At 44.6% G+C, this 27,090-nt stretch overlaps 1 protein-coding gene across 2 annotated transcripts in view; it reads right to left on the bottom strand.

Annotated features, from left to right (window-relative positions):
• Positions 1 to 27,090, bottom strand: part of BPTF (bromodomain PHD finger transcription factor) — a gene marked incomplete at both ends in the record, with an annotated part of 152,889 nt that overhangs the window by 245 nt on the left and 125,554 nt on the right. The window contains 8 exons of one of the 2 annotated variants that reach the window (XM_080713422.1): positions 3,258 to 3,444; positions 6,165 to 6,249; positions 7,496 to 7,688; positions 12,733 to 13,025; positions 18,560 to 18,785; positions 19,060 to 19,142; positions 20,882 to 21,792; positions 23,429 to 23,648. In XM_080713422.1, coding sequence (XP_080569548.1) covers positions 3,258 to 3,444; positions 6,165 to 6,249; positions 7,496 to 7,688; positions 12,733 to 13,025; positions 18,560 to 18,785; positions 19,060 to 19,142; positions 20,882 to 21,792; positions 23,429 to 23,648 — 2,198 coding nt within the window. The remainder of the gene's footprint in view (positions 1 to 3,257; positions 3,445 to 6,164; positions 6,250 to 7,495; positions 7,689 to 12,732; positions 13,026 to 18,559; positions 18,786 to 19,059; positions 19,143 to 20,881; positions 21,793 to 23,428; positions 23,649 to 27,090) is intronic. The other variant, XM_080713423.1, reaches the window with a different exon arrangement.

Genomic DNA, 27,090 nt, shown 5'->3' on the forward strand with positions numbered 1-27,090 from the left:
AAGCCAACATTTAAAAAATATAGATATATATATATATATATATATATATATCTAATAAAGATTATAACATTTTAGCCAGTGGGACACAGACATTTACAGAAGCATGATCACTGTAGTAAAAGTGTGTGTGTGTGTGTGTGTGTGTGTGTGTGTGTATGAATGTGTTTATTTACAATGAGTTGAGAAAAATTGAAGAAAAATTATATTAAGAGAAATAGTAATATTAAAATCACATTTTTCTATTAAAGTCCAGAAAGTCTTCTTTCTAGTTTCACAGTTTTATTCACAACTTTCATCAGTAAACCAAATTACTGTACAGTTACCAAGAGTAAGTCAAAGTACTTTATGTTGCAATAAGCAGATAAATACAGTATTCCAAAGAGTTTACAGTCTTTAAATACATTGTTCAACATGGCTGCTAGAATAAATTTTTTTTTACCACTATACATCTTTTTTAACATTAAAAAATTATATTAACTAATTTCAGCTTTTTGGGGGGCATTTTGAGTTAGGTAATCATGTGGTACAATAAAACAGTGACCCCAACATCCAGTTCTGATGCCAGTTAAAAATTCAGACTAAAGATATCACAATCTGTAAGAAAAGAAAGAATATGGATGGTATAAATGATGAATTATAACAAAGCACAGTAATGAAAATCATGTGCAAACAACACTGGAATACATAAATTAAAAATGAAAAAATATGGTAAAGGAAATACTGGAAATGCATACATAAACAAATTTCAATACCTGGCTATTTATAGATCTCATTCTGCCTTAAACCTAGAAGTACAAGGAAGTCTCTAAAAAATGAGTCATCTTTCTAAAACTCGGGATGCTGCAGCTTTTTGGAGTCCCCCGTCCACTTGGAGGTTGACAGCAAATGGTTAACACGTGGGCTGTTGTAACTTTAGAGCCCTGGTAGTTTCCTGGTCTCCAGTCTGCCTGCCTGCTTTCCTTCCTTTACTGAGAAGGTCACTGGACACCTCAGCCAGGCTTGTCCTTCGTGATTATTATATGTAAACTGACTCTAGAATACAGTTCCTGGTAACCAGCTACCTCGATGTATGAGAAGACAAAACACCCAAAATATTTTCCTCAGTGAGGAAAGCTGCTAGGTAGAATGGTGATTTGGGTAGAGCTAGGGACGGCGCCCAGGCGCACTCGCCAGTGACTACACCTCAGCCCTTCCCTGGCGCTGGCCAGACCTGCCATCCCCTGCCTCAGTCTCCCCAGGAGCCGAGATGCAGGTGCAGCCACTGCCCTGGCTCCCAGCCCTTTCTAGTTTTTACCTCAAGACATGGCCGGGCGAAGTCGCCCAGGCTGGCCTCGCACTTGTGATTTTCCTCCCAGGCAGCTGGGATTAAAGAAGCGCTCCACTATGCCCAACTCCAGAATGTTGGTTCTAACACTTGGCACGGAGTCCTTAGGAACTGATTAGATAACACACAGATGCCAGGAGCCAGCAGCCCAGGCCTGCCAATCTGAGCATGTTTAGGGATGATCGGGGCACAGGCTGGCGGGCGGCTACACACGGTGACAGTTATTGCAGGAAGAAGAAAATTGTGGGCTTGGGAAGGGGCTGTGTTCAGAAACAGATGGGCAGGAAGGTCACAGAAACTGAATGTCACAAAGTTGCTCAAAGCTCTTATGTCAGATGTTCGAGAAAAAGGCCTGTGGATTTAAACTTGTGTACAGAACATATGTCCAGAAAAACTGAACATTGATTATTTTGAAGACAGAGCACACAGAGATCAAGGAGAGAGTGCTAAATGTCCCCACTGTGTCGCTCCTGATGGGCTGTGTATTTCTTGAATCCCCCAGAGAAGGCAAATGCAAGGACTGCAAGTGTGCTTGCTGCCCACCGACAGACCCCGCACAGAGGACGTTGCCTTCCATCCTGTGAGCAGGTCATTAATGCTTTTAAATTTTTCTTTTTTTGGCAGTATTGGGGATCAAACCCAGGGATATTCTACCTCTGAGCTACACCCTAGCCTTTATTCTTAACTTTGAAACAGGGTCTCAATAAGGTGCAGAGGGCCTAAGTAGCTAAGGCTGGCTCCTAAGTGCGATTCTCCTGTCTCAGCCTCAAAAGTACTGAGATTACAAGCATGCCACCATGCGTGCCTTGATTTAAAACAAACAAACAAACAAACAAACCACTTTTTATTCATTTTTTACTGGACATTGAATCAGGGCATTCTACCTCTGAGCTACACCTCCAGTCCTATTTTATGATTTTTTTTTTTTTTTTGGTGTGTGTGTGGGTCTGAGGATAGAACCCAGAGGCATTCGACCTCTGAGCTACAACCCTTGCCCAATTTTTTATTCTTTATTTTGAAACAGGGTCTCACTGAGTTGCAGAGGGCCTCACTAAGTAGCTGAGGCTGTCCATGAACTGCGATCCTTCGGTCTCAGCTTCCCAAATGCTGGGATTACAAGCGTGCGCCACCATGCCCAGCTATGATTTATTTTAAAACAGTGTATAAGTTGTGAAGGGCCTAAATTGCTATGGTTGGCTTTGAACTTGTAACTGTCCTGTCTCAACCTCCCAAGCTCTGGGATCACAAGCATGGGCCACCATGCCTGGCTAAATATAACTAATTTCAAGCAAATCAAAGAGAGACCAGGAATCTCTCATTACAGAGCCTGTCCACTTGTCTCTGATACATCATGTCTTGATTTTTTATTTATTATTGTGGTACTGGTGATGGAACCCAGAGGCATTTGACCTCCGAGCTACACCCCCAGCCCTATTTTTTACTCTTTATTTTGAAACAGGGTCTCACTGAGTTGCGAAGGGCCTCACTAAGTAGCTGAGGCTGTCCGCGAACCATGATCCTCCTATCCTCAGCCTCCCAAATGCTAGGATTACAAATGTGCACCACCATGCCTGGCTTGAACTTTTTTTTTTTTGGTCGGGTCTGGGGATGGAACCCAGAGGCATTTGACCTCAGAGCTACACCCCCTGCCCAATTTTTTACTCTTTATTTTGAAACAGGGTCTCATTGAGTTGCGAAGGGCCTCACTAAGAAGCTGAGGCTGTCTGTGAACCGTCATCCTCTAGTCTCAGCCTCCCAAGTGCTGGGATTAAAAGCGTGCGCCACCACGCCCGGCTTGAGCCTTGATTTAAAAAAAAAAAACCTTTGCCATTAAGGTTCAAACCAATAATCAACTGTATTGAGATGGTTCCTTAGGACAGAATAAAGAGTTTGTAGAGGAGAATAATTCGGAACACTGAACATATTTGCTTACCTGCTAGCCTTGAATCCTTTCAATTTCTGTACAAAGAATGATTCTAAAACTTCTGCACACTGGTAGAAAGGGGAGTCACTTGGATTGTAGTAACGACAGTTATCAAAAATTTTGGTCATATCTGCCACAAATTCCGTCAGCTTTTCGTAATATCGTCTTTGTACTCTTTCTTCCATGGTGGCAAGGTCTTAAAAATACAAAATGTAAGCCATTTTCAAAGGTTTTAAAGGTTTTCCATTTTAAAGGTTTTCCAATAGGAGTATGTCTTGCAGTCCTGACTAACTAGAAATATAAATCTATGAATTGATGATTCTCAATGCATGAAGAACACACCAGTACTTCTTCAATTTCACCTCTGATTGATTAGAATTCTAAAATATAATCGAGGTCACTGCTAAGAAGTTATTCCTAGTTAACTACATAGAACAGCTCATTCAACAGGCAAAGGAAACCGCACCAATAGGATCTAGGCATATCTAAGTACAAGAAGCTTTCACATGTGACCAATTAAGTTTATGCACGAGTATGTGGGAATCCAGAATTATGAACAGAACTTCTGTACTAGTGGCTTAGACCCTTTTTGTTGGGTATGTGGTACTGGGGATGGAACCCAAGGGTTTGTTTCTACCTCTGAGCCACACCCCCAGCACTATTTTGATTTTTTTTTTTTTTTTGGGTGGTCCTGGGGTTCCTGGAAGCCCTTCTACCTCTGGGCTACACTCCCAGACCTATTTTTTTAAAAAATATTTTTATTTGGAAACAGGGTCTCTTAAGCCAGCATGGCTGGCTTAGAACCAGTGCGATCCTCCTGTTTCCGTCTCCCAAGTGTGGGGATTACAAGCGTGCACCACCACGCCTGGCTATTTTGATTTTGAAACAGGGTCTCAAGAAACTGCAGAGGCTGGCCTCATGTGAACCTGCAATCCTGTAGTTTCACCCTCCCAAGTACCGGGATTACAGGTATGCGCCACCATACTTATCTTCTTGCAATAGACTTCAATAATAACGTTTTTGGTGTGTGTGGCACTGGGGAATGAGCCCAGGGGCATTCTACTTCCAATCTACACACTCAGCCCTATTTGATTCTTATTTAGAATCGGGGTCTCACTAGATTGATGAGAGTCTCCCTACTTGCTGAGACTGTCCTCGAACCTGTGATCCTCCTGTCCCAGCCTCCAAAGTTCTAGGATTTTAAGTGTGCACCACCACACCCAGCTCAACATTATTTCATTGTTCTTTTTTTTTTTAATTCTGGGAATGGAACCCAGGGGCATTCAACCTCCGAGCTACACCCCCTGCTATATTTTTTATTCTTTATTTTTAAACAGGGTCTCACTAAGTTGCGGAGAGCCTCACTATGTAGCTGAGGCTGTCCGCGAACCGCAATCCTCTGGTCTCAGTCTCCTGAATGCTGGGATTACAAGTGTGCACCACCATGCCCGGCTCTCATTGTTCATTTTTACTGTGAAAAGTGATATTATGGTATAAACTGTTTACTGAGAATAAATGCAAGAAAAAATAATAGATGGCGTGAGTGAAAATACTGGTATGTGACAGTAAACAGGCGAGCCAGGCGTGGAGGTACACTTGTAATCCCAGTACTTGGGAGGCTGAGACAGGAGGATAAGGGACTGCAGCCAGCCTCAGCTACTTAGTAGGCCCTCCCCCTTCAACTTTGTGAAACCTTGTTTCAAAATAAGAATAAAAAATTGGGCTGGGGTGTAGCTTGGAGGTAGAATGCAGCTGGATTCAATCCATAGAGAGAAAGAGAGAGAGAGAGAGAGAGAGAGACACACACACACACACACACACACACACACACACACACACACACACAGAGGCAGAATGCAGAAGTGGCAAAAATCATTACTGTGACAGATATGGATAATATTGTGAAATACATGTGGTCTTCATCTCCATTTTTTGACATACGGCTCCCCAAATCCTCAGACTGTCCAGGGTGATGAGGGGAATGCTGGTGAGATGCCAGGTGGCTGAGGTCCCTACGCAGTTTTAGGATAGGGGCTGGACACCAGGAAGACCAACCGAGATTAGAGGACTGGAATATTCACCCCACCCTCAACCTCCAGGAAGGAGAAAGGGGCTGAAGGGTGGGTTGGACATCAATGGCCAATGATTTAGTCGAGAACTGCCACTAAGGAGACTTCCATAAAACCTCCAAAGGACTAGCTTCTTAGAATCTTCCATAGTGCTGAGGACATGAAGGTTACATGAGAGGGCTGGGAGCTTTGTGTACCTGCCCCAGTTTGTACTGTCCAGCTCTTTATCTGGTATTCATTCGTATCCTTTATAATTTCTCTTACAAAAAACTCAGTAAATACAGATGTTGCAACCATATAGAGTTGTGGGAGCTCCAATTTACAGTCTAAAATACAATTTTAAATCTTTGCTAACTTATTAGCAAAGATACTCCAATTTTATTCCTCAAAACAATGATACCAAATTTATATTTCTAACAGCCTTGCCGCAAGACATCTTCATGACATGTATTTTATGGATGATAAATATCTTACTGAGGTTCCTAATAATTTTTTTTCTCGTACTGGGGATGGAACCCGGGACATTCTACCTCCAATCTACACCCCCAGCCCTATTTTTTATTCTTTATTTTGAAACAGGGTCTCATGTTGTGGAGGTCTCACTAAATAGCTGTTGCTGACCGTGAACCTATGATCCTCCAGCCTCAGCCTTCCAAGTACTGGGATTACAAGTGTATGCCACCATGCCTGGCTTCCTATTTTATTTTGAAACAGGGTTTCACTAAGTTGTAGAAGGTCTAAGTTGTTGAGGCTGGCCTTGAACCTGCAATCCTCTGTCTCGTCCTCCAAGTACTGGGATTACGTCCTCAAAAAAAAAAAAAACTTTCCTATTCGACTCAGTACTTACCCATAGGCTCTTTAATGACACCATAATAATCTGGTGCATCGTTCGGGTCTACTGGCTCGAGGAAAGGCCAGGCCATCTTATGAGCCTGTAATAGAAAATAGGCATCAGTTTCTTACTTGACTTATCACATCAATGAAACCTTAAATTCCAAAAGTTGGCTTTAAATTTGAAAAATGTGATTATTTATACTGCTCTAGTCTCAAATTACCTAAGATGAGCATATTCTACAACAGTGGCGGGCAAAGGCTGCTCTGAGGAGCTTGGTGTAGGGCGGAGCACCAACTTGGGAGTCATGAAGTCTGTGCTTTGGTTCCTACGTGATGAATTGCCAGCCAAGTGCTGCTGGCATGCAACCACTCTGTACAGCTGGGTGGATGGGCTCCAAGTGCGAGAGGGTCACTGCTGGGGAGCGGGTGGCCGAGATGGGGTATTAAGCAACATTCAAACTGTTTTCTAGTTTATGGCCATGAGACAGGAAGATCACAGGTTCCAGGGCAGCCTCAGCAATGTAGTGAGACTCTCAGCAACCTAGTGAGATCCTGTTTCAAAACCAAACCAAACAAGGCCGGGCGTGGTGGCGCACGCTTGTAATCACCGTGCTTGGGAAGCGGAGACAGGAGGATCGCGCTGCTGGCTTAAGAGACTCTGTTTCAAAATATATAAGATAGGTCTGGGAGTGTAGCCCAGAGGTAGAAGGGCTTCCAGGAACCCCAGTACCACCAAAATAAATAAATAAATAAAAAATAAATAAATAAAATAAAATGGGTTGAGGCTGTAGCTGGGAGGTAGATTATCCCAGTTCAATCCCCAGTACAACAGGGGAAAAACAAAAACAAAAGCAACAAAAATTGTTAAAAAAAAAAAAAGTAGATAGTCATATTTATTTATTTATTTATTTATTTATTTATTTATTTATTTATTTATTTTTGGTGGTACTGGGGTTCCTGGAAGCCCTTCTACCTCTGGGCTACACTCCCAGACCTATTTTTTATATTTTTATTTGGAAACAGGGTCTCTTAAGCCAGCGTGGCTGACTTCTAACCTGCACAATCCTCCTGTCTCCGCCTCCCAAGTGCGGGGATTACAAGCGTGCGCCACCACGCCCAGCCGTAGAGAGTCATTTTAACTGGGCGTGTTAGATAAGCAACAGCTGGGCTGGTTCATGGACTGGATGCACCTCATTCCACTGGAATGAGGAGGACCCAAGTTGTCCAGCTTTTTGCTCAAAGAGCTAGAACCAAGTACTTGAAAAATGGAAAGCTCAAACACTAAGCTGCGTGCAGAGTCAGCGGGTGGACTGTTTCCAGGTGCTGCACACTGCGCCTTCTCACCTGCAGGGAGCGCAGCACCCTCTTCAAGCCCTCATAGTCTTTCTCCGTAAGCGGCGTGAGCACCGTCATGGCGTCCTCTGTTGACTGGCACTGTGGACAGACATACTCATCAATGAGCTCTGCCTCGCTCTGCAAGATGCCAACACAGCGCCCATGGTACCAATTCTGACACCGATCACAGCCAATATAAAATCTGCAAGATCCGAAATGGAAATGAGTCCAAAGCACACGGGGTACCAACATTGCTTATAGTTTCCTCTTAAAGTAACAAAACATGCACCCAAATATTTGCTAAATCCTAGCATATAAGACAGTTTTAGTGTTATGATTGCTTTTATATTCTTGAGATTGACATTCTAATGTGTTAATATTTTAGGTTACGAATAAGCAGTAAAAGTTTAAGAATACTGTAATATCAGAGAACCAATTGAAGAAAAATAGGAAACATTTAACTGGTTTTAAAGCTCAAAACAAAATGAAGCCAAGAATCTTTCAATTAGTACTGTATCAAAGGAAGTTCAGAATCCTAAAAGCTACTACAGTCTCAGAGTTTGTACCCAAATTAGCATTTGTCTAACCTACAATAAAGCACCATTTCAAACACTGATAAAGTCCAAACAAGTCAGGCTATTTTAATCTCATACAAGTCAAGCAGTTTTAATCTCATATATTTCTATGTTACACACTGAAGAATCAAATCTACCATTAACCACATTTCCCCCAATGCATTTCAAGCATTCACTATGAAGCAACATAAATTTTGAAGGGGAGGTAAAGAGGGAAAAAGAGAAAAAATTGAAAAGGAATTTGTAATGTAAGTGTATAATATAAGCAGAAAAATATCTTGCTTTTATTTTTTAAATAAATCAGTAACCAGTCAGAGCAATTTGGCTTCCTAAATTATTAAATATGATGCTCTTATCAGAACTCACTGTGACTCATCATAAGGTGTTCTGCAGATACAGTACAATTCCTCACTGCTGCCCTCTTGTGCCCGTTTACAATCATTACAGATGTACACATCCATTTTCTTAGCCTCCTTTTCTGTGATGCCAACACATTCTCCATGATACCAGTTAGTACAAAGATCACAGCCAATATAGAACCTAAAAGTATTCACAATGAAAATGACAATGTAATTGTCATTTTGAGCTGCATGGTACTTAATTCTGTCTTCTCTGCCCTGATTTACTTTCTTACAGGGTAACTTTCTACAAAGGGTCAGTTAGCTATCTCGAATCTAACCACTCTACCCCTGGCAGGCTCCTGCATCTGACACTGTATCAAAGTGTGGACACACAAAATCACTCACATCAATTTCAACAAACACACTGTTTAGTGAAATATGGGTCTTTAAAAACATACTGAAGTTTGAAAAAATAAACAACACACTGACGATAATGTCTTCCTCTTAATGAATGTGTTTGTAAAACTATAACAGGCACAAAAACCAAAGCCAAAAAATCGAAGACTTACATCTGTCAAACCTATTCCACAGAAGCCATTTCAATATCAGGGCTATTTCTCAGATAGGTTTGAAAATGTATTTCACAATTTAAATTTGAAAACAAAGCAAAGCGCAGACACCAAGTCAAGGTGACACTACGAGGAGCATGCAGGTCAGCCAGGAGCAAGATGAACGGTGAGAGGATGGTATGAAGAAGGGCGGACACAGGCACATGCACTAAGTCAACTCTGCCAGAGCCTTGAAGAAACGAAGGGATTTCAGCTAATCCAGCACCTCATCGTGCATGGCGCAGGCCTATTCATTAACTGGTAAGGAATTCGGAAGGACCTAGCGGCTTCGGTTCAAAACCAGGGACACAGGGTGGGGAGCGTGATGTAAGGTAGCTATCTAAAACCCCGCGTGGTTCTATGGTCTTCGGCGAGGTGAGGCTGAATTAGTGTGTAACGGTAGGCAACACCAACGCTTTTGTAGTACAGGCACCCTAATGAGAGATATCAAAGTAATCTAGAACCAACAGTGCATGGAGCTGTGTCAATAGGCGCTGCGCAGGATCGCCATGTCAAAGTTCACAGCAAGCTGGGTGCGGTGGCGCAGGCCTGCAATCCCACTTGGGAGGCTGAGATAGGAGGACTGCAGATTTGAGGACTGCCTCGGCAAGTAGTGAGACTCTATTTCAACCTGCTTCAAGATAAAAATAAAAATAGGAGTGAAGGGGGTGTACCTCAGAGATCGAATGCCCGAGTTTGAACCCCCCAAAAAACCACGCAAAAAACCAAAGTCATATTAAGAGTTTGTGTAAATCATAGGGAAGCAGGCTGGCCTTACTGACACCAGTGACAGAAGCCCTTTGTGTGTGTATGTGTGTGTGTGTGCACACATGCGGACACGCACATGTGTATGCTCCTGGGGGTCGAACTTAGGGGCTCTTTTCACCTTGGAGCTACCTTTCATTTCTTGTTTCAAAACAGGGTCTTGCCTGTTTCCAAATAAAATATAAAGTAGGTCTGGGAGTATAGCCTGGAGGTAGAAAGCCTCTGGGTTCCACTCCCAGTACCACCAAAAAACGAAACAAAATAGGGTCTTGCTAAGTTGCTGAGGCAGTCCTTGAACCTGCGATCCTCCTGTCTCAGCCTCCCTGCTGGCACCCAGCAGAAACCTTGTTTCTACTGAGGTGTTTCTTGGCAGAGTTATGTAGAGGAATGGGGTGGGGTGGTGGCGGCGGCGGGAGTAGCCCTCAAGCTTCAAAGCAGCCCACTGCAGCAATGCGAGGAAAGAGAAAACACTTTGTGGTTAGGTGGGTTATTCTGTCACCACTAACTTTCTCTTGAACTGTGATTCTTCTAAGTTGCCTCTTCAGGGTGGTAGGCTATAGGTTTTGGAAGTAAATTCAGGCCTTGAGTTTCAATTTCCTTTTCTGCTTTTAAAAATCAGATTAATTAGCTATTTAATTAACTTTTGTGGTACTGGGGGTAGAACTCAGGGGGCATTCTACCTCCGAGCTACACCTCCAGCCCTATTTCTTATTCTTTTTTTTTGAAAGAGGGTCTCACTGAGTTGTAAAGGGCCTAAGTAGCTGAGGTTGTCTGTGAACCACCATCCTCCTGTCTCAGCCTCCCAAATGCGGGGATTACAAATGTGCGCCACCACGCCCGGCTTATTTTATTTTATGCGGTACTGAGGATTGACTGAGGGGTACTCTACCTATTTTTTATTTTGAAGGGGTTCTATTTTTTTTTTGTCTTTTTGGAACCAGGGATCGAACCCAGAGTGCCCCAACTGCAAAGCAGGCGCTTTGGCGCTTTGCCACTGAGCTACATCCCAGCCCCTATTCTTTATTTTGAAACAGAGCCTCACTAAGTTATGGAGGGCCTCACTCAATAGTTGAGGCTGTCCTCGAAATAGAATCCTCCTGTCTCAGCCTCCCAAGTACTAGGATTACAAGCGTGTACCACCATGCCCGGCTTCTCTAGACTTTTTTACTTTGAGACAGGGTCTAAGTTGGCAAGGCTGGCCTCAAACTTGTGATCCTCCTGCTTCAGCCTCCTTAGTCACTGGGATTACAGGAATAATCCCATGTCACTATACCTGGCTTGAATTTTAATCTTAGTTAATCGGGCCAGATAACCAAATGAGGTTGGTTTGGTACATGAGATTACTACTCCTAAAAATACTAACTCAATCCACCTAGAACAGGGAGTGTATGAAACTGGTATACTGAAATGTTAATAATGACAAACTGAAAAATATGAAATAGCCACAAGATAACGAGGCAATCTCAACACAATGAAAACAGGTACACGTGTGCCTCATTTTATGCAACGGGGCGTTCCAACTAGGTATCCGTTTTGTGCGCAGAATGAATTTCTGTGATCTGAATACGTTAAATAAGCAGAAAAACCCTTATTATTTAAAGAAATTCCATAATTAGACAGCGTTCTGTTTTTTTTCTGGGATCATGCAGTGTTTCAGGAATAATTTTTATTGTGTTTTGCTTAAAGTGAGGCACATCTGTAGTAGTTTAAGGGGAAAAAAATCAGTCACTAGTGTTCCACTTTTATATTATGTATAATTTCCAATGAGGTAAGACATGAGAAGTGAAGGTGCCAGCGCTGCTTAATTCCACACACACCTGACTCCACCAACGGGCACTGAAGCAGACAAGTCAGACCAGGGCCACTGGACAGCGGCGACGCTGCTGCTTACGCACCATTAAAGAGACCACACTGCGCCTCGTGCCCATGGGAGGTGCACCGCAGGCAATTCTGATTCTAGATGATTTTTTTTTTTAAAAGCACAGCAAATTAAATTATTTGGTACTGTTAAAAATTCTGTGGTTAGTTAATGGTGGCTTAAAAAAACTGGTCTCCATTTTAATGTTCAAAATAAGAGTTAAATACTTAACTGAATGATAGTAATGATGGAAAAAACAGAGCAACATTTATGGACTATTATCTCTAAAATCTTGTTTATATCACCAAATATAAGTCACAATTGTCAAAAACAGCTCCCAGCTGCCATGCTTGTCAAATTTGTGAGTCTCATGCTTGAGCAACGGGTAACAGGAACACATTTTTTGTTCTTGAAATGGGGTCAAATTACGTTGTCCAGGCCGGTCTCAAACTCTTGATCTCAAAGGATCCTCCCACCTCAGCCTCCTGAGTGCTGGGACTCCGGGTGTGTGCGACCATGCCTGGCTTTCAAATAAAACACTATATTTTTCTGGCTCTTGTTCCCAGCAAGAAAGTGGGAACTTTGACAAAAATAATTTACTTTCTATGTTCATTTTTGAAAAAATATTAAGTGGCAGTATTTCAATATAAAACAGAGAACTGCTTAAAATAAAACAAAGGAACTACTGAAATGTGAAGCCCCACGCACCAGTCACATTTGGATGGCCTCTAGGATTTGAAGATCCTAGAAAAGCTGTTCTTGATTCTGGGCATGGGCAGTAATTTACCTTCTTCTCCGGACAGTTTGCTTGGAATTAATCCAGAGAGAAGAGGAGAAAGCAAAGGAGCTAGAGAAAGCTTGTTTTTGACGAGAGAATATAGAAGGGACGCAGGACTCATGAACATGGTGAAACAGCAAATTTACTTTCTAGCGTCAAGGTTAGAATATGAGATGCGAGACCGGAGTTGAAACGCTACCACCTACCCTTGCATTGGCTAAGTTTGATTTAGAGCATTACCAACACACCCAGCTTCTTGACAACTGTCAACTCACAGCTAACCTTCAAAGCGCGTGACCTCGAGCTCGGAGAGGTACTCACTTGGATTCGTCGTAAGGCGTTTTACAGATACAGTAAAGCTTTGTGTCCTTCTTGGTTTCCTTTGAGGTAGTGGAGATCATTTTCTTCTTCTTGGACTTGGAGCTGGCGTCCCTGTCCTCCTCCCGCTTCCTCTTGGGGGCCGGGGCGGGGGCGGGCGCCAGGCCCGCGGGGGGCGCGGGCGGAGCGGGCGGCGGGCCCGGGGGCGCGGGCGCGGGGATGGGCGCCGCCACGGCCGCCGCTGCCTGTGCCATGTCCTTCTCCTTCTTCACTCGCAGGTCTCGCTTCAGCTCTTCCTGTGGTCAGGTGGAAAGGCAGGGCTGTTAGGCGGTGAGAAACTGGGCCAGGGCAGAGCGGCGGGGCCAGAGCCCTCCAGCCTCCACCGCTGCGGCTTCAGCTCGCCCTGCGCAGAACGGTCCTGCGCAGCCGCACTAGGCTCTGGCGCGAAACCCGAAATTAATATGCAGGAAAAGGAAAAGGAGTGGGTTTCTGGGGGTTTTAAAGGGCAGGGCGCTCGTTCCTCTTCCCCTCTCCTTACACGGGCCCCAGGCTCGCCTGTGGAGCTCATCCAATAAAGTTTCTTACGGCTACCCTGGTGGCATCCTCCGGACAAATCTTTCTTTGGTGGACAAGAACCGGGGAAAAACTCAAGGCCCAGTAACGGGGGGGATCATTGAAATTATGTAAGGAGTTGGGCTTGGTGCACGATTGTAATCCCGGTATTTGGGAGGCTGAGACAGGAGGATCACAGGTTCGAGGACAGCCTAACCAAGTGGTGACACGCATCAACCTAGCGCGATCCAATCTCAAAAGTGAAGGAGGGATGGAGGTTTAGCTCGGAGGTAGAATGCATCTGGGTCCAATCCCCAGTACAACACAGACAAAAGGATTATGCAGAGGCACCATTTGGCCAGGGAGCATTACCTGACCCCCCACTTCCACTTCTGAAGCAGCGCCACGGTTCAGCCTCCTGAGAAAGTTTTGGTAATTCCAAACAAGAGCTTCCTTACTGTCTCTTAAGCCCACTTCAATCAGAAATAGAAAGGAAGGTGACACAGGGACCAGGCTGCCAGGGAACTGTGCAGGGGATGAGGTGCAGAGAGAGCGAGGCTCCCTCCGGTCCTATCCCTGCTGTGGACGGGCTCGGTGTGCCCTCATGCACCGCTGCTTTCCCAAGCTGCCTGCAATCTGGTCCTTACAGGAGACTGAATTGCGAGACAAGCCTGTGACTCAAAATGCACCCTGAGCGGCATAAAGCAAGTGAGAAACAGATCGCAGCGCTCATTAAGCCCTGCGTCTACGGCTAAAGAGGAGCTGCAGGCAGGGGGGAGCAAAACATGATCGCACTACAGCTTCTGCCATAAATTAAAATTCTATTTTTATTTTTGTGGAACTAGAGATGAACCCAGAGGCATTCTGCCTCTGAGCTACACCTCCAGCCCTGTTTTTGAAATAGGGTCTCACTGAGTTGCAAAGGGCCTCATTAAATAGTAGCCTTGGCTGTCCTCCAATGCAATCCTATTGTCTCAGCCTCCAAATGCTGGGATTACAAGAGTGCGCCACCACACCTGGCTTGTTATTAATAATTTGGTTTTTGTGGTACTGGGGATTGAGCCCGGGTGCATTTTATCTCCATGCTACATTCCCAGCCCTATTTTATAATTTTGAAATGGTTTCCCTAAGCTGCTAACTTCAAATCTGTGATCCTCCTGTCTCAGCCTCCCAAGTACTGAGATTACAGGCATACATCATGCCAGATTCCTGAAGTGGCCTTTTAAATGTAAAAATTGCGCACACGTGTGTAGTGTGTCCAATTACAGTACTGGAGACTAAACCCAGGGGCATTCGACCTCTGAGCTACACCCCCAGCCCTATTTTTGATTTTTTTTCTTTCTTTTTGCCATACTGGGGATATAATCCAGGGGGCATTCAACCTCTGAGCTACACCCCCAGCCCTATTTTTTTTTTTTAATCATTTTGAAACAGGGTCTCACTGAGTTGCAAAGGGCCAAAGTAGCTAAGTTTGTCCGTGAACTACGATCCTGTCTCAGCCTCCCAATGTTGGGATTACAAGCACGTACCACACCTGGTTTATTCTTTATTTTGAAACAGGGTCTCACTAAATCGCACAGGGTCTAAGTAGCTAAAACTGGACATGAACCCAAGATCCTCCTGTCTCAGCCTCCCAAGTACTGGGATTATAAGCATGCACCATCATGTCTGACCTATATTTGTTTGTTTTTCTGTGGTACTGGGGGTAGAACTCAGGGGCTTTTCTACCTCCGGGCTATACTCCCAGACCTATTTTTATACTTTATTTGGAAACAAGGTCTCACAAAGTTGCTGAGAGCCTCACTAAGTAGCAGAGGTTGGCTTCGAACCTGTGGGATCCTCCTGTCTCAGCTTCCCAAGTGCTGGGATTACAAGCATGTGTCACCACGCCCGGCTCCTATTTTTTTTTTTTTTAAACTCTCATTGACATAACAGTGCGTTGAATTTTAGAAATACTAATTCTTGCCAGGCGTGGTGGCGCACGCTTGTAATCCCCGCGCTTGGGAGGCGGAGACAGGAGGATCGCACTGGTTTGGAGCCAGCCGCGCTGGCTTAAGAGACCCTGTTTCCAAATATAAAAATATAAAATAGGTCTGGGAGTGTAGCCCGTGGGAGTGTATCCCAGAGGTAGAAGGGCTTCCAGGAACCCCAGGACCACCAAAAAACAAAACAAAACAAAACAAAACAAAAAAAAACTAATACTAATTCTTTCATACATGTAAAAATAAACCTTTATTTCCTGTTATTTATTTTTCAGTATTATTTATAGTACATTTTATATATAATTTTTTCTTATGCAATCAAATCTATCTTTTTCCTTTGTGGTTCATCAGCTTTAAAATGCTTAAGTTTACAAAAATAACAATCATGCATTCTTCTAGTATTTTTGTGAATTTTATATTATACTTTTTATCTATTTGAAGTACATCTAATTTAAGGTGGGTGGTAGTGTTTTATTTATTTTTTGAGATACCTCTACCTCTGAGCTCCACCCCCAGCCCAATCTTTCTTTCTTTTTTATTTTTGGGTACTGGGGATGGAACCCAGGGGCATTCTACCTCCAAGCTATACCCACCCTATGTTTTATTCTTTATTTTGAAACAGCACCTCACTAAGTTGTGGAGGACCCCATGAAATAGCTGAGACTGGCCAACCTGCGATCCTCCTGTCTCAGCCTCAATGATGGTACTCTGACTTGGTTTGTCTATGGCACAACACGCTGACAGTGGTTGTGGTCTCAGTGTTTATATTGTAGCTGACTACCTTTTGTTGAATTATCTCATACATTTTTGTGTGTGGGGGGGTACTGGGGATTGAATTCAGGGGCATTCTACCTCTGAGGTATACTCCGAGTCCTATTTTATTTTGATTTTGAAACCGGGTCTGGCTAGGTTCATGAGAGGGTCATTACTTGCTGAGACTGTCCTTAAACCTGCGCCCCTCCTGTCTTAACCTCCCAAGTACTGGGATTTCAGGCATGTGCCAGAACACCTGGCTTTCTCACACTTTTTTTGGGGTAGCATTGGGGTTTGAACCCAGGGGCATTCTACCTCTGAGCTACACCTTCAGTCTATTTTCATTTTGAAACATGGTCTCGTTAGGTTAATGAGAGTCTAACTGCTTGCTGAAGCGGTCCCGAAAGCTGTGATCCTCTGGTCTCAGCTTTCCAAGTACTAGGATTTTAAGCATGTGCCACCACCCCCATCCTCTCTCATACATCCCCCCATCACCCCCTGGAACTGGGGATTGAAACCAGGGGCATTCTACCTCCAACTTACACCCTTAGCCCTACTTTTTATTCTTTATTTTGAAACAGGGTCTCACTAAGTTGTAGAGGGCCTCACTAAGTAGCTGAGGCTGGCCGCAAACCTGCAATCCTGTCTCAGCCTCCTAAGAACTGGGATTACAAGCGTGCGCCACCACACCCAGCTCTTCCTCATAAATTTTAGTAAATTTTCTCTTGGGGTTTCAGTATAATAAGTATAATAATCATATCATACTTAAAATAAGTTTGTGTTCTTGCTTCCAAATTTTGCCTGATTTCTTTCTCTTGGCCTAACACATTAGTCAAAACTTCCAGAGATGCTAACTTATACTGTTAGCACTGTTTCTAAATTCAGTAGAAGAATTTCGAAGCCAGCAGCGCTCTCTTAAGAGACCCTGTTTTCAAATTAAAAAAAAAAGTCTGGGAGTGTAGCCCAGAGGTAGAAGGGTTTCCAGGAACCCTAGTACCACCAAAAAAATAAATAAATAACTAAAAATAAATAAATAAATAAATAAATAAATAAATAAATAAATAAAAAACCCCGTGCAAGTCTAGGCATGGTAGTACACACCTGTAATCCCTGTACTTGGGAGTATAAGACAGGAGGACGGTAGGTACAAGGCAAGCCTCAGCAGTTTAATGCGACCCTGTTTCAAATAAAATATAAAAAGGGTGGTGGTATAGCTTGGTGGTAGAATACCCTTGGGTTCAATGCCCAGTACAAAATAAGAAAAACAAACAAACAAACAAACAAACAAACACCCAGCTGTTCCTGACGTTCTCCTGTTATGTAAGCGCAGCAAGAGAGCAGGAAAAATAAACAAATAAATAAATAAATAAAAGGGAAGCCAGGCGTGGTGGCGCACACTTGTAATCCCCGCACTTGGGAGGCTGAGACAGGAGGACCGCACAGGTTCGATGCCAGCCTCAGCTACTTGGTGAGGCTCTCAGCGACTTAGTGAGACCTTGTTTCCAAATAAAATATAAAATAGGTCTGGGAGTATATCCCTGAGGTAGAAAGGTTCTGGGTTCCACCCCCAGTACCACCAAAAATAAAAAAATAAATAAAAAATAAAAGGGAGAGATTATGGATAGACGCCTTCTTGAATTGTTCAATAAATTCCCAAAGAAAACAGGAGATTAGCTATGACTATAACTAGTTATAAGTTAGGGAAAATATTTGTCTTCTTGAATGGGCATGGTGGGCACAGGGGTGCACACCTGTGATTTCAGTACTTAGGAGGGCCACGGGTTGAAGCCAGCCTCAACAAATTAACAAGACCTGCAAAAACTTAGCAAGACCCAATTTCAAAATAAAAATTAGCCGGGTGTGGTGGCGCACGCTTGTAATCCCCATGCTTGAAAGGCGGAGACAGGAGGATCGCGCAGGTTCGAAGCCAGCTGCACTGGCTTAATAGACTCTGTTTCCAAATAAAAAAAAGTATAAAATAGAGCCGGGCGTGGTGGCGCACGCTTGTAATCCCCGCACTTGGGAGGCAGAGACAGGAGGATTGCGCTGGCTTAGGAGACCCTGTTTCCAAATAAAAAAATGTAAAAATAGGTCTGGGAGTGTAGCTCGGACGTAGAAGGGCTTCCAGGAACCCCAGTACCACACACACACACACAAAAAAAAAAGTATAAAATAGGTCTGGGAGTGTAGCCTGGATATAGAAGGGTTTCCAGGAACCCCAGTACCACACAAAAACAACAACAAAACAAAACAAAAATAATAAAAGGTGGGTGGGGTTGTACAACGGAGGTAGACTGCTCCTGGGTTCAACCCTCAGTACAAATAAAAGAAGGAAGGAGGAAAGGAAAGGAGGGCAGAGCGCGCGAGGGAGGGAGGCGAGGAAGCAAGTAGTGGGAGAGCTTGCTCTGCCTCCGTCCAGGCGCCGTGTGTGCTGTGGATTCTACGTACTCCACGCGCACGAGTGGAAATCCTCAGCTGGAATTCTAGGCTTAAGCAACACTTGAAGGTAAAGGAGAGCTGGACAGAGCGCGGGCGCCTCTCACCTGCGCTTGGATCTGCAGGTCTTTGTCCAGGAGCGCCCTCTTCTTCAGGATCCCGGCTCTGAGCTGCTCCTTGTGCTTGAAGAGCAGAGCAGACAGCTTGGTGGCGTTCTGCTTGCTCCGCTTCTGCTCCACGCTCTCTTCTCGCTTCCGCTTTTTTGCTGCCTGTTTTTCTTCTTTATCTATCTTATCCAAAATATACTTCATCACCTGGTTACAGACAATCATTCTAGAGAGAAATATACAACCTATGTAGTGATGCCGGGCGCTGCATTCTGCAAGGGTTAAGACCCGAGCCTTCTGCGTCCCCAAGACGATCCCAAGACTTTCTGCGACTGCAAAGTTTCTGGGAGGGGCTGAAGCCCATTAGGAGCAACTATCACGCCAAGTGCGTTCATTTACCAAACTTCAATCAAGACAAAAGAGAAAAGCACAGCTCTCGCTGGGTGTGCGGGCTGAGGAGCAGAGAGCGACACACAGAGAGGCCCTGCGTTTCTCCCTACCTTTGATTCTCTTCTCTCTCAGCTGGAGTCATGGTCTTTTTCTGTTTTAAATGTTCTATTACAGCATTATGCTTCATCACCACCTTTAGGACAGAACAAATTCAAAAGCACACACTGTATAAAACTGCCCACAAGCGAGCACTACACAGAAAATAACAGGAGAAATCTGAGCAAACTTAAAAAAAAAAAAAAAAAAAAAAAGACACAAAGATGTGTGTGTGTATATTTTGGTGGTACTGGGGAAGAAACCCAGGAAGATTCTCCTTCTGAGGTACACCGCAGACCTTTTTGGTTTTTGTTTGGAAACAGGGTCTCGCTATGTTTCTGAGGCTGCCTCAAACCTGTGATCCTCCTGTCTCAGCCTCCCATGTACTGGGATTACAGGAGTTGGCCATTATACCTGGCAAGAAATTTGTATTGTTAATAAAAATAAAATTAACAGCCACTAGATGGGCCTGGGGGCTTATTACACGCTACATACTGTGTAACATTAGACACTTGAAAATACCTCATTTATTTCTCACAACAACACTGAACCATTAGGATATTTTCATAAATAGACAAATCTTGAGACATGAAAAAAAACTAACCACTTGCTTGAGATTAAAGTACTACAGCCAGAATGGCCGCCCAACGATCCCGCTCCAGAGGCCATGCACATTTCGAACATTCTGCTCACGTCCCAGGCATTCGTTTTATTTACTTATTTTTTGTGGTACTGGGATTCACCCCAGGGGCATTCTACCTTTGAGCTGCATCCCCAGCCCTGTTTAATCTTTTGAAACAGGGTCTCACTAAGTTGCGGAGGGCCTCACTAAGTAGCTGAGGCTGTCTGTGAAGCGTGATCCTCCTGCCTCAGCCTCCCAAGCCAAGGGGTTAATAGCATGGGCCACCATGCCTGGCTCTTTTTATTTTGATACTGGGTCTCACTAAATTGTTGCAAGTGGCCTCTAACCTGTAATCCTCCTGTGTTAACCCCCAAGTACTAGGATTGCAAGCATGTGCCACCATGCTTCAGTGATTACTTCATTCAGTAATGTTTCAGCATTCATTCAGTTTTATAGGACTATTACATCTTTCAAATCACATACGTGAGCTCTTTCAGTCATTGTAATAAGCTTGTGTGGCTGGAAAGAGTTCAAATGACAATAGCTCAGGGGAGATAAGCATTTCATGATGGGCAACACTTGAAAATACACATTCTGCTCCTTCTCCTGAGGGCGCACACTGTAGAGGAACGTTTCCTCCTGTGGTGCTGGAAGGCGCCGTACGTGTGGCTTCATCTTGGTGGAATGATTCTAACTCATCTCAACCGCCTTACTTCACTACGATGCCACTGCAAGACATCCTTCCCAGGTGCCCCTTTCCACCTGAGCTACAGAGCAGAGTTCAGAACACTGTTACAAAGGTGTGGCTGCAAAGGCAAAGCAATCCAATCTCTCTATAATTTGCTTAGTCTACATGCAAACTAAGGAATGGCACCTGCAAATAGCTTCCACTGAATTGTGATAATGCCTGCAGTGGCTTCAACACTCAGTTAAACCTCCACGTTTTGTTTATATACTTAAATTCAGAACTCCATTCCTCCCATCTACGTTCTCCCCAAATGCAGGCAGTTTCTAACAAGCACGGCCTCTGTGTAGCCAACGAAGAGTTCCAACCATCAGTCATTCAACGTTCCGGGTCCATCCAGGGCTTCCCCTAAATTTCACCACCAGCGACTTTGTCTCATTTAGGAAACCTATACAGCCAAACACTAAGTCTACTGCACAGCACAATATTTCAAGCTACTGAACATGCTGCTTTGACTTAATCACTTTACCTGTTTCTGAATGATTTCACTTTGGTTAGAAGCTTGGAGGGTGTGTTCACGCTTAATTTCTATCTGTTGCTGCTTCTTCTTTTGCTGCTGGTCCCTGAGTTGCTGAGCCCTTTGCAACTGCTCTTGCACACTGGCTGCCTGCACTGTAACCACATTCTGAATCTGGTGAGTCTGCACAGCACTGCTCTGCTGAATTTGAATAGGTAACTGCAGCTGGATTGGCGGGGGCACACCACCTTGCTGGGCCTGTATCTGAGCCACAACCTGTGACTGGATTTGAGAAAGAACCTGGACTTGCTGTTGCAGCGGAGGCACCGCCATGACTTGGGGTTGTGGCTGCTGCATTTGGAGCTGAGGACGGGATGGGGATGAAACAGTAACTTGACTTAAGGTCTGTCCTGATGAAAGAGTTTGAGGTGAAGACTGTACCTGGGGTTGTGCCTGTGGCTGGCCTTGGGGAGGTATCAGAAGAGATGTATGTGGCTGAATTGGGACCGGTTGGGAGGTTGTAGTCTGAATCTGGGCTTGCGGTGAAGGACACACTTGGGATGGAGTTGATGGACGTATTCGAGTCTGTGGTGGACTTTGGACACGAACGGGAGACTGTCCTTGGACATTACTTTGTGGCTGACACTGTGCTGCAACTTGGGGAGAGGCCGACTGTGCTTGGGAGGGCTGTGCTTCAGGAGGGACATGGCCTGAGACGGCCGTCTGGCTCTGACCGTCAGGCGGCATCTGCACTTCAGGCTGAGGTGGGGACGGGGGCGGGAGCGGAGGCTGCACAGAAGGCTGAGCAGCTGGTGGTTGGGCTTCGGCAGGACTCATGCTGGATGGCTGAGCTGGTGGCAGGGAGTTCATTTGTTGCCCCTGTGTCTCGGGAGATAATTTACTCTGTTTTTGCTCACCAGAACCTGTGAAAAGGAAAGAAACCATTTCTATTACTCTATAACATACGACTGGGGTTAACGAAAAATGTAAAAAGTTCCCCCCACCCCTGGGTGGTACTGGGGATTGAACCCAGGGGCACTGTACTCCTGAGCTACATTACCAGTCCTATTTAAGTTTTCTTTTGAACCAGGGTCTCACTAAGCTGCAGAGGGTCTGAGTTGCTGAGGCTGGCTTTGAACTTGTGATCCTCCTGTCTCAGCCTCCCAACTACTGGGATTACAGGTGTGTGCCACCCCACCTGGCTTGTGAAGGGGATTTCCCTTTTTTTTTTTTTTTGGTGGTACTGGGGGTGGAACCCAGAGGCTTTCTACCTCCGGGCTATACTCCCAGAGCTTTTTTTTTTTAATATTTTATTTGGAAACAGGGTCTCACTAAGTTGCTGAAAGCCTCACTAAGTAGCTGAGGCTGGCTTCGAACCCGTGCGATCCTCCTGTCTGGCTGTGAAGGGGATTTCCTAAAGCTGAGAATTCGGTACTTCAGTACAGAAGAGCTCAGCATTTCATTCATTCATTCATTCATTCATTCACTCATTCATTCATTTATTGTGGGACTGGGGATGGAACCCAGGGGCATTCTTCCTTAGAGCTGTATCTCCAGCCCTATTATTTATTCTTTATTTTCAAACAAGGTCTCACTGAGTTGCAAAGGGCCTCACTAAGTAGCTGAGACTGGCCTCAAACATTGATCCTCCAGTTTCAGTGTCCCAAATGTTGGGATTAAAAGCATGCGCCACCACACCTGGCTTGGATTTCAGCTGTTAAAATGGTTCATTTAGACAGACTTGGGTTAGGCTTCAGAACCGGGGTCTTAGCTGCCCACACACCGGGCTGACTGCTCCAGAGTACAGGCTTCCAAAGCGGACAGAGCGAGGCTAGTGCCAAGCCTCAGCACGGTCCCAGAGTTGGTGGCAGTGAGCGACAGGACACCCGGCACCAGGAGGCTAGCAGAGAGGGGGACCAGGCTCTGAGCCGGGTTCCTTCACCCTTCCTGACATCGCCTCCATCAGCATAGGTCCAGGAATAAGTGGGCACAGCTGTTGTGATTCCAAGGTTTACCCCTACATGTCTGTTTTGTTTGAGAATTGTTTTTGTTATTGTTGTTGGTACTGGGAATTGAATCCCAGGGACCTTCTACCTCCAGGCTACACCCACAGACCTCTTTTATATTTTATCTGGAAAACAGGTGTCATAAGTTGCTGAGAGCATCACTAAGTTGCTGAGGTTGGCCACAAACCTGTGATCCTCCTGTCTCAGCTTCCCGAGTACTGGGATTACAAGCATATGCCACCACACCCAGTTTATTCATTTTGAAACAGGGTTTCACTAAGTTATGAAGGGCCTCAATAAGTATTTGGGGCTGTTTGTGAATCTGTGATCCTCCTGTCTCAGCCTCCCAAATCCTAGGATTCTAAGTGTGTGCCACCACACCCAACAAACAAGACAGGAGCGCACTGTGATGCTGAGAGGTAGGTCTCCCACACCAACCGTCAGGCTCAGGGGCTCGAGGCGCACCCTCCCAAAGGGAAATGTGGTCCCCTTGTTCCCTGCTGGCCCGCAGCAGGGTGATGATGTGTGGCATCCTCAATGGGACCGGTCCTACCTGCTGCCGTGGACACAGTGGTGCTGCTGCTGCTGGCTGTGGTGGCTGCTGTTGTCAGGGGTGTGAAGAGGAAGCGCTGAACAGTACCATTTGGCATTGCAGCTTGCATAAGCTGCTGTCCTGGACCTGGGAGGATGGTCACCCCTTGAGGTATCAACTGCAACTGTCCCGTAGTTTGACCTTGTCCTTGAATCACTACTGTCAAGCCCTGATTACCACCCTGTGGAAAACACAAAAGGTGTAAACAGGATCCAAGAGCCAATTCATAAAGCATGTTTACTAAATCATTTCTATGTTGACAAGACCACCTTCCGCTGCCTGCTGCCTGCTCTTTTTTTGTTTTGGTGCTAGGAAGTGAACCCAAGGGCATCTGACCCCAGAGCTATACCTCTAGCCTTTTTTTATTTTTTTAAAGTAGTATTGGGGATTGAACGGAGGGGCACTCTATCTCTATTTATTTTTTTGTTTTGAAACAGGGTCTCACAGTTGCAATCCTTCCATCCTTTTAAGAACTTGGATTACAAGCACGTGCCATCACGCCCTGCTATCATTTTTATTTTTAAAACAGAGTCTCTATAAGTTGCTTAAGCTGGCCTAGAACCTGCAATTCTCTTGTCACAGCCTCCCAAGTACTGGGATTTCAGGTGTGTGCCACCATACCTGGCTAAGATCCTTTAACATAATGAAAAATTATTTGAGTATCTAAGAAATGACACCAGAAGAGGATAAACTAAAATATTTCTGTTGCTTAGTGGAGAAAGAACAGATAAACCAGAGTTCTGGTCTGAGCTCTCCAAACCACAGTCAGGTACCTACTATCTGCAAGCAACACGATCGCTCCAGACCCAAGGCTCTAGAAAGAAAAGGCATCAAAGCGGATGACGAAGGTCTCAACAAAATTCTCAGGTTAAGCTGGGTGTGGTGGCGCACACTTGTAATCCCAGCATTGGGGAGCTGAGACAGGAGGATCACAGTTCGTGGACAGTCTCAGCTACTTAGGCCCTTTGCAACTCAGTGAGAACTGTTTTAAGATAAACAATAAAAAAGAGGGCTGAAGCTGGACATGGTGGCGCACGCTTGTAATTCCTGCGCTTGGGATGCGGAGACAGGAGGATAGCATAGGTTCGAAGCCAGCCTTGCTGGCTTAAGAGACCCTGTTTTCAAAAAAAATTTATCTATCTATCTATCTCTATATATCTGGGATGTAGCCCGGAGGTAGAAGGGTTTCCAGGAACCCCAGTACCCCCCCCCCCCACACACACACACACCACCTCTGGTGTTTTTGTGTGCTGAAGTATAAGCTTAGGATTTCAGATCTGGAATGCAATCGCCTGATCTGGAGGCTCACTAAAATCAAAGTAGTTATTAAAATGGGGACAAAGAAGCTGAACATGGTAGCCTACACCTGTGCTTGGGAGGCTGAGACAGGAGGCTCACAGGTCGAAGCAGCTTCAGCAACAGTGAGACTCTCAGCAGTGTAGCAAGACCCTGTTTCAAAGATAAAAACAGAGAGAGCTGAGTGTGGTGATGCACACTTGTAATTCCCAATACTTGGGAAGCTGAGACAGGAGGACCGCAGATTCAAAGCCAGTTTAAGCAACTAGGTGAGACTGTCTGCAACCTAGGTAGACCCTGTTACAAAATAAAAAATAAAATGGGGCTGAGGATATAACTCGGAGATAGAACATCCCTGGGTTCAAACCCCATCTCCTCCCAACACAGACACACAAGTGTCAAGCAACCTCCAAGCCTCCAACGGCCATGGCTGATGCCACCAAGGCTGCGTACTGAGCTCTCTACACTTAGGACTCCACAGAGCTTACTGACTCTTGCTCTTCTTTTCTTTCTTTTTTTTCCCCAGGGGCAGGCTATCTCCGAGCTACATCACAGCCCTATTTTTTATTTTGAAACAGGGTCTCACTGAGTTGCAAAGGGCCTCACTAAGTAGCTGAGGCTGTCCGCGAACCTTGATCCTCCCGTCTCAGCCTCACTAATGCTGGGATTGTAAGTGTACACCACAAAACCTGGCTTATTTTTTGTTTTGAAACAGGGTCAATGTAGCTACTGAGGCTGGCTTCAAACACGAGATCTTTGTGTCTCAGCCTCCCAGGTACTGGAATTACAAGTGTGCACCATCGCACCCCAGTTACTCTTTTTTTTGGGGGTGGTACTGGGGATTGAACCCAGGGTAATTCTTCCTCTGAGGTACATCTCCAGCCCTATTTTACTTTTTATTTTGAAGCTAGATCTCACTAATTGTGAAGGACTTCACGAGGATGCTAAGGATGGCTGCAGACCTGTGATCCGCCTGCCTCAGCCTCCCAGGTACTGGGGATTATAGGTGTCTGTCAACATATCCGGTTCCTAGCTACTTTATAATAAAATTTTCTATCAGGTTTTCACATAGGGCAAATCACCCTCTCATTACTATTATTACTATTGTTAGTTTTAATCTTTTGTACTTTCATTTAAATCGGAAAAATCAGCTAGTAAAGTTTCATGAAAAATAATTTCTTAGGATTTTGATAGAATTTCTTTGGGATCCACTGAATTTAGTGACCAACAGTAGAAGATCTGGTAACAAAGTTTTACAAGCAAGCAACTGAATGTATACAAATTTTAATTTTCCCATGGAAATTGGCCAACTAATGTAATTTTGGGGGCTAAAGGGTTTCCCATTTCACTGGTATACTTCCTCACCTAGGTTTCTAATAGTGGGGGTTTCTTTTCTTTCTTTTTTCTTGTGATACTGAAGATTGAATCCAGAGACATTCTACCTCTAAGCTAGATCCCCAGCCCTATTTATTTAGAAAGGGTATCTTGCTAGGTTACTGATAGTCTTGCTATATCGCAGAGTCTGTCCTCAAACCTATTACCCACCTGTCTGAGCTTTCAATGTACCAAAATGAGAGGGGTGATCACATTCAGCTGGGATCCTTCCTTCCTTGGTCATGAGGATTGAACCCAGGGGTGTTCTACCTCCAATCTACATCCCCAGTCTAGTTTATTTTTATTTTTTTAATTAATTAATTATATTTTGGTGGTACTGGGGATGAAACCTAGGGGCATTCTGCCTCTGAGCTACACCCCTAGCCATATTTTTTATTTTGAAACAGGGTCTCACTGAGTTGTAAAGGGCCTCACTAAGCAGCTGAGACTGTCCACTAACTGCGATCCTCCTGCTTGGCCTCCTAAATGCAGGATTACAAGCGTGTGCCACCATGCCTGGCTTATTTTTTTAAATTTTAATTAATTATTTATTTTTTGTGGTACTAGGCATGGAACACGGGCATTCTACCTCCAAGCTATACCTCCAGCCCTAATTTTTATTCTTTATTTTGAAACAGGGTCTTACTGAGTTGCAAAGGGCCTAAGTAGTAGCTGAGGCTGCCCGCAAACTGTGATCCTCCTGTCTCAGCCTCCCAAATCCTGTGATTACAAGCGAAAACCACCACGCCCAGTGTTTATTATTATTTATATTTTGAAACATAAGTTTTGCTAGGTTGATGAGAGTCTCACTACTTGCTGAGGTTGTCCCTGAACCTGTAATCCTCCTGTCTCAGCCTCCCAAGTACTGGGATTATTAAGTATGTGGCACAATGCCTGTCTTTGGCTGGGATTTCTTATCTATTAAAAAGTATTCTTCTTTACCGGGTGTGGTG

This window comes from Muscardinus avellanarius, assembly GCF_963383645.1.
Source record: "Muscardinus avellanarius genome assembly, chromosome: 16".
In the NCBI taxonomy this organism is placed as follows: Eukaryota; Metazoa; Chordata; class Mammalia; order Rodentia; family Gliridae; genus Muscardinus; species Muscardinus avellanarius.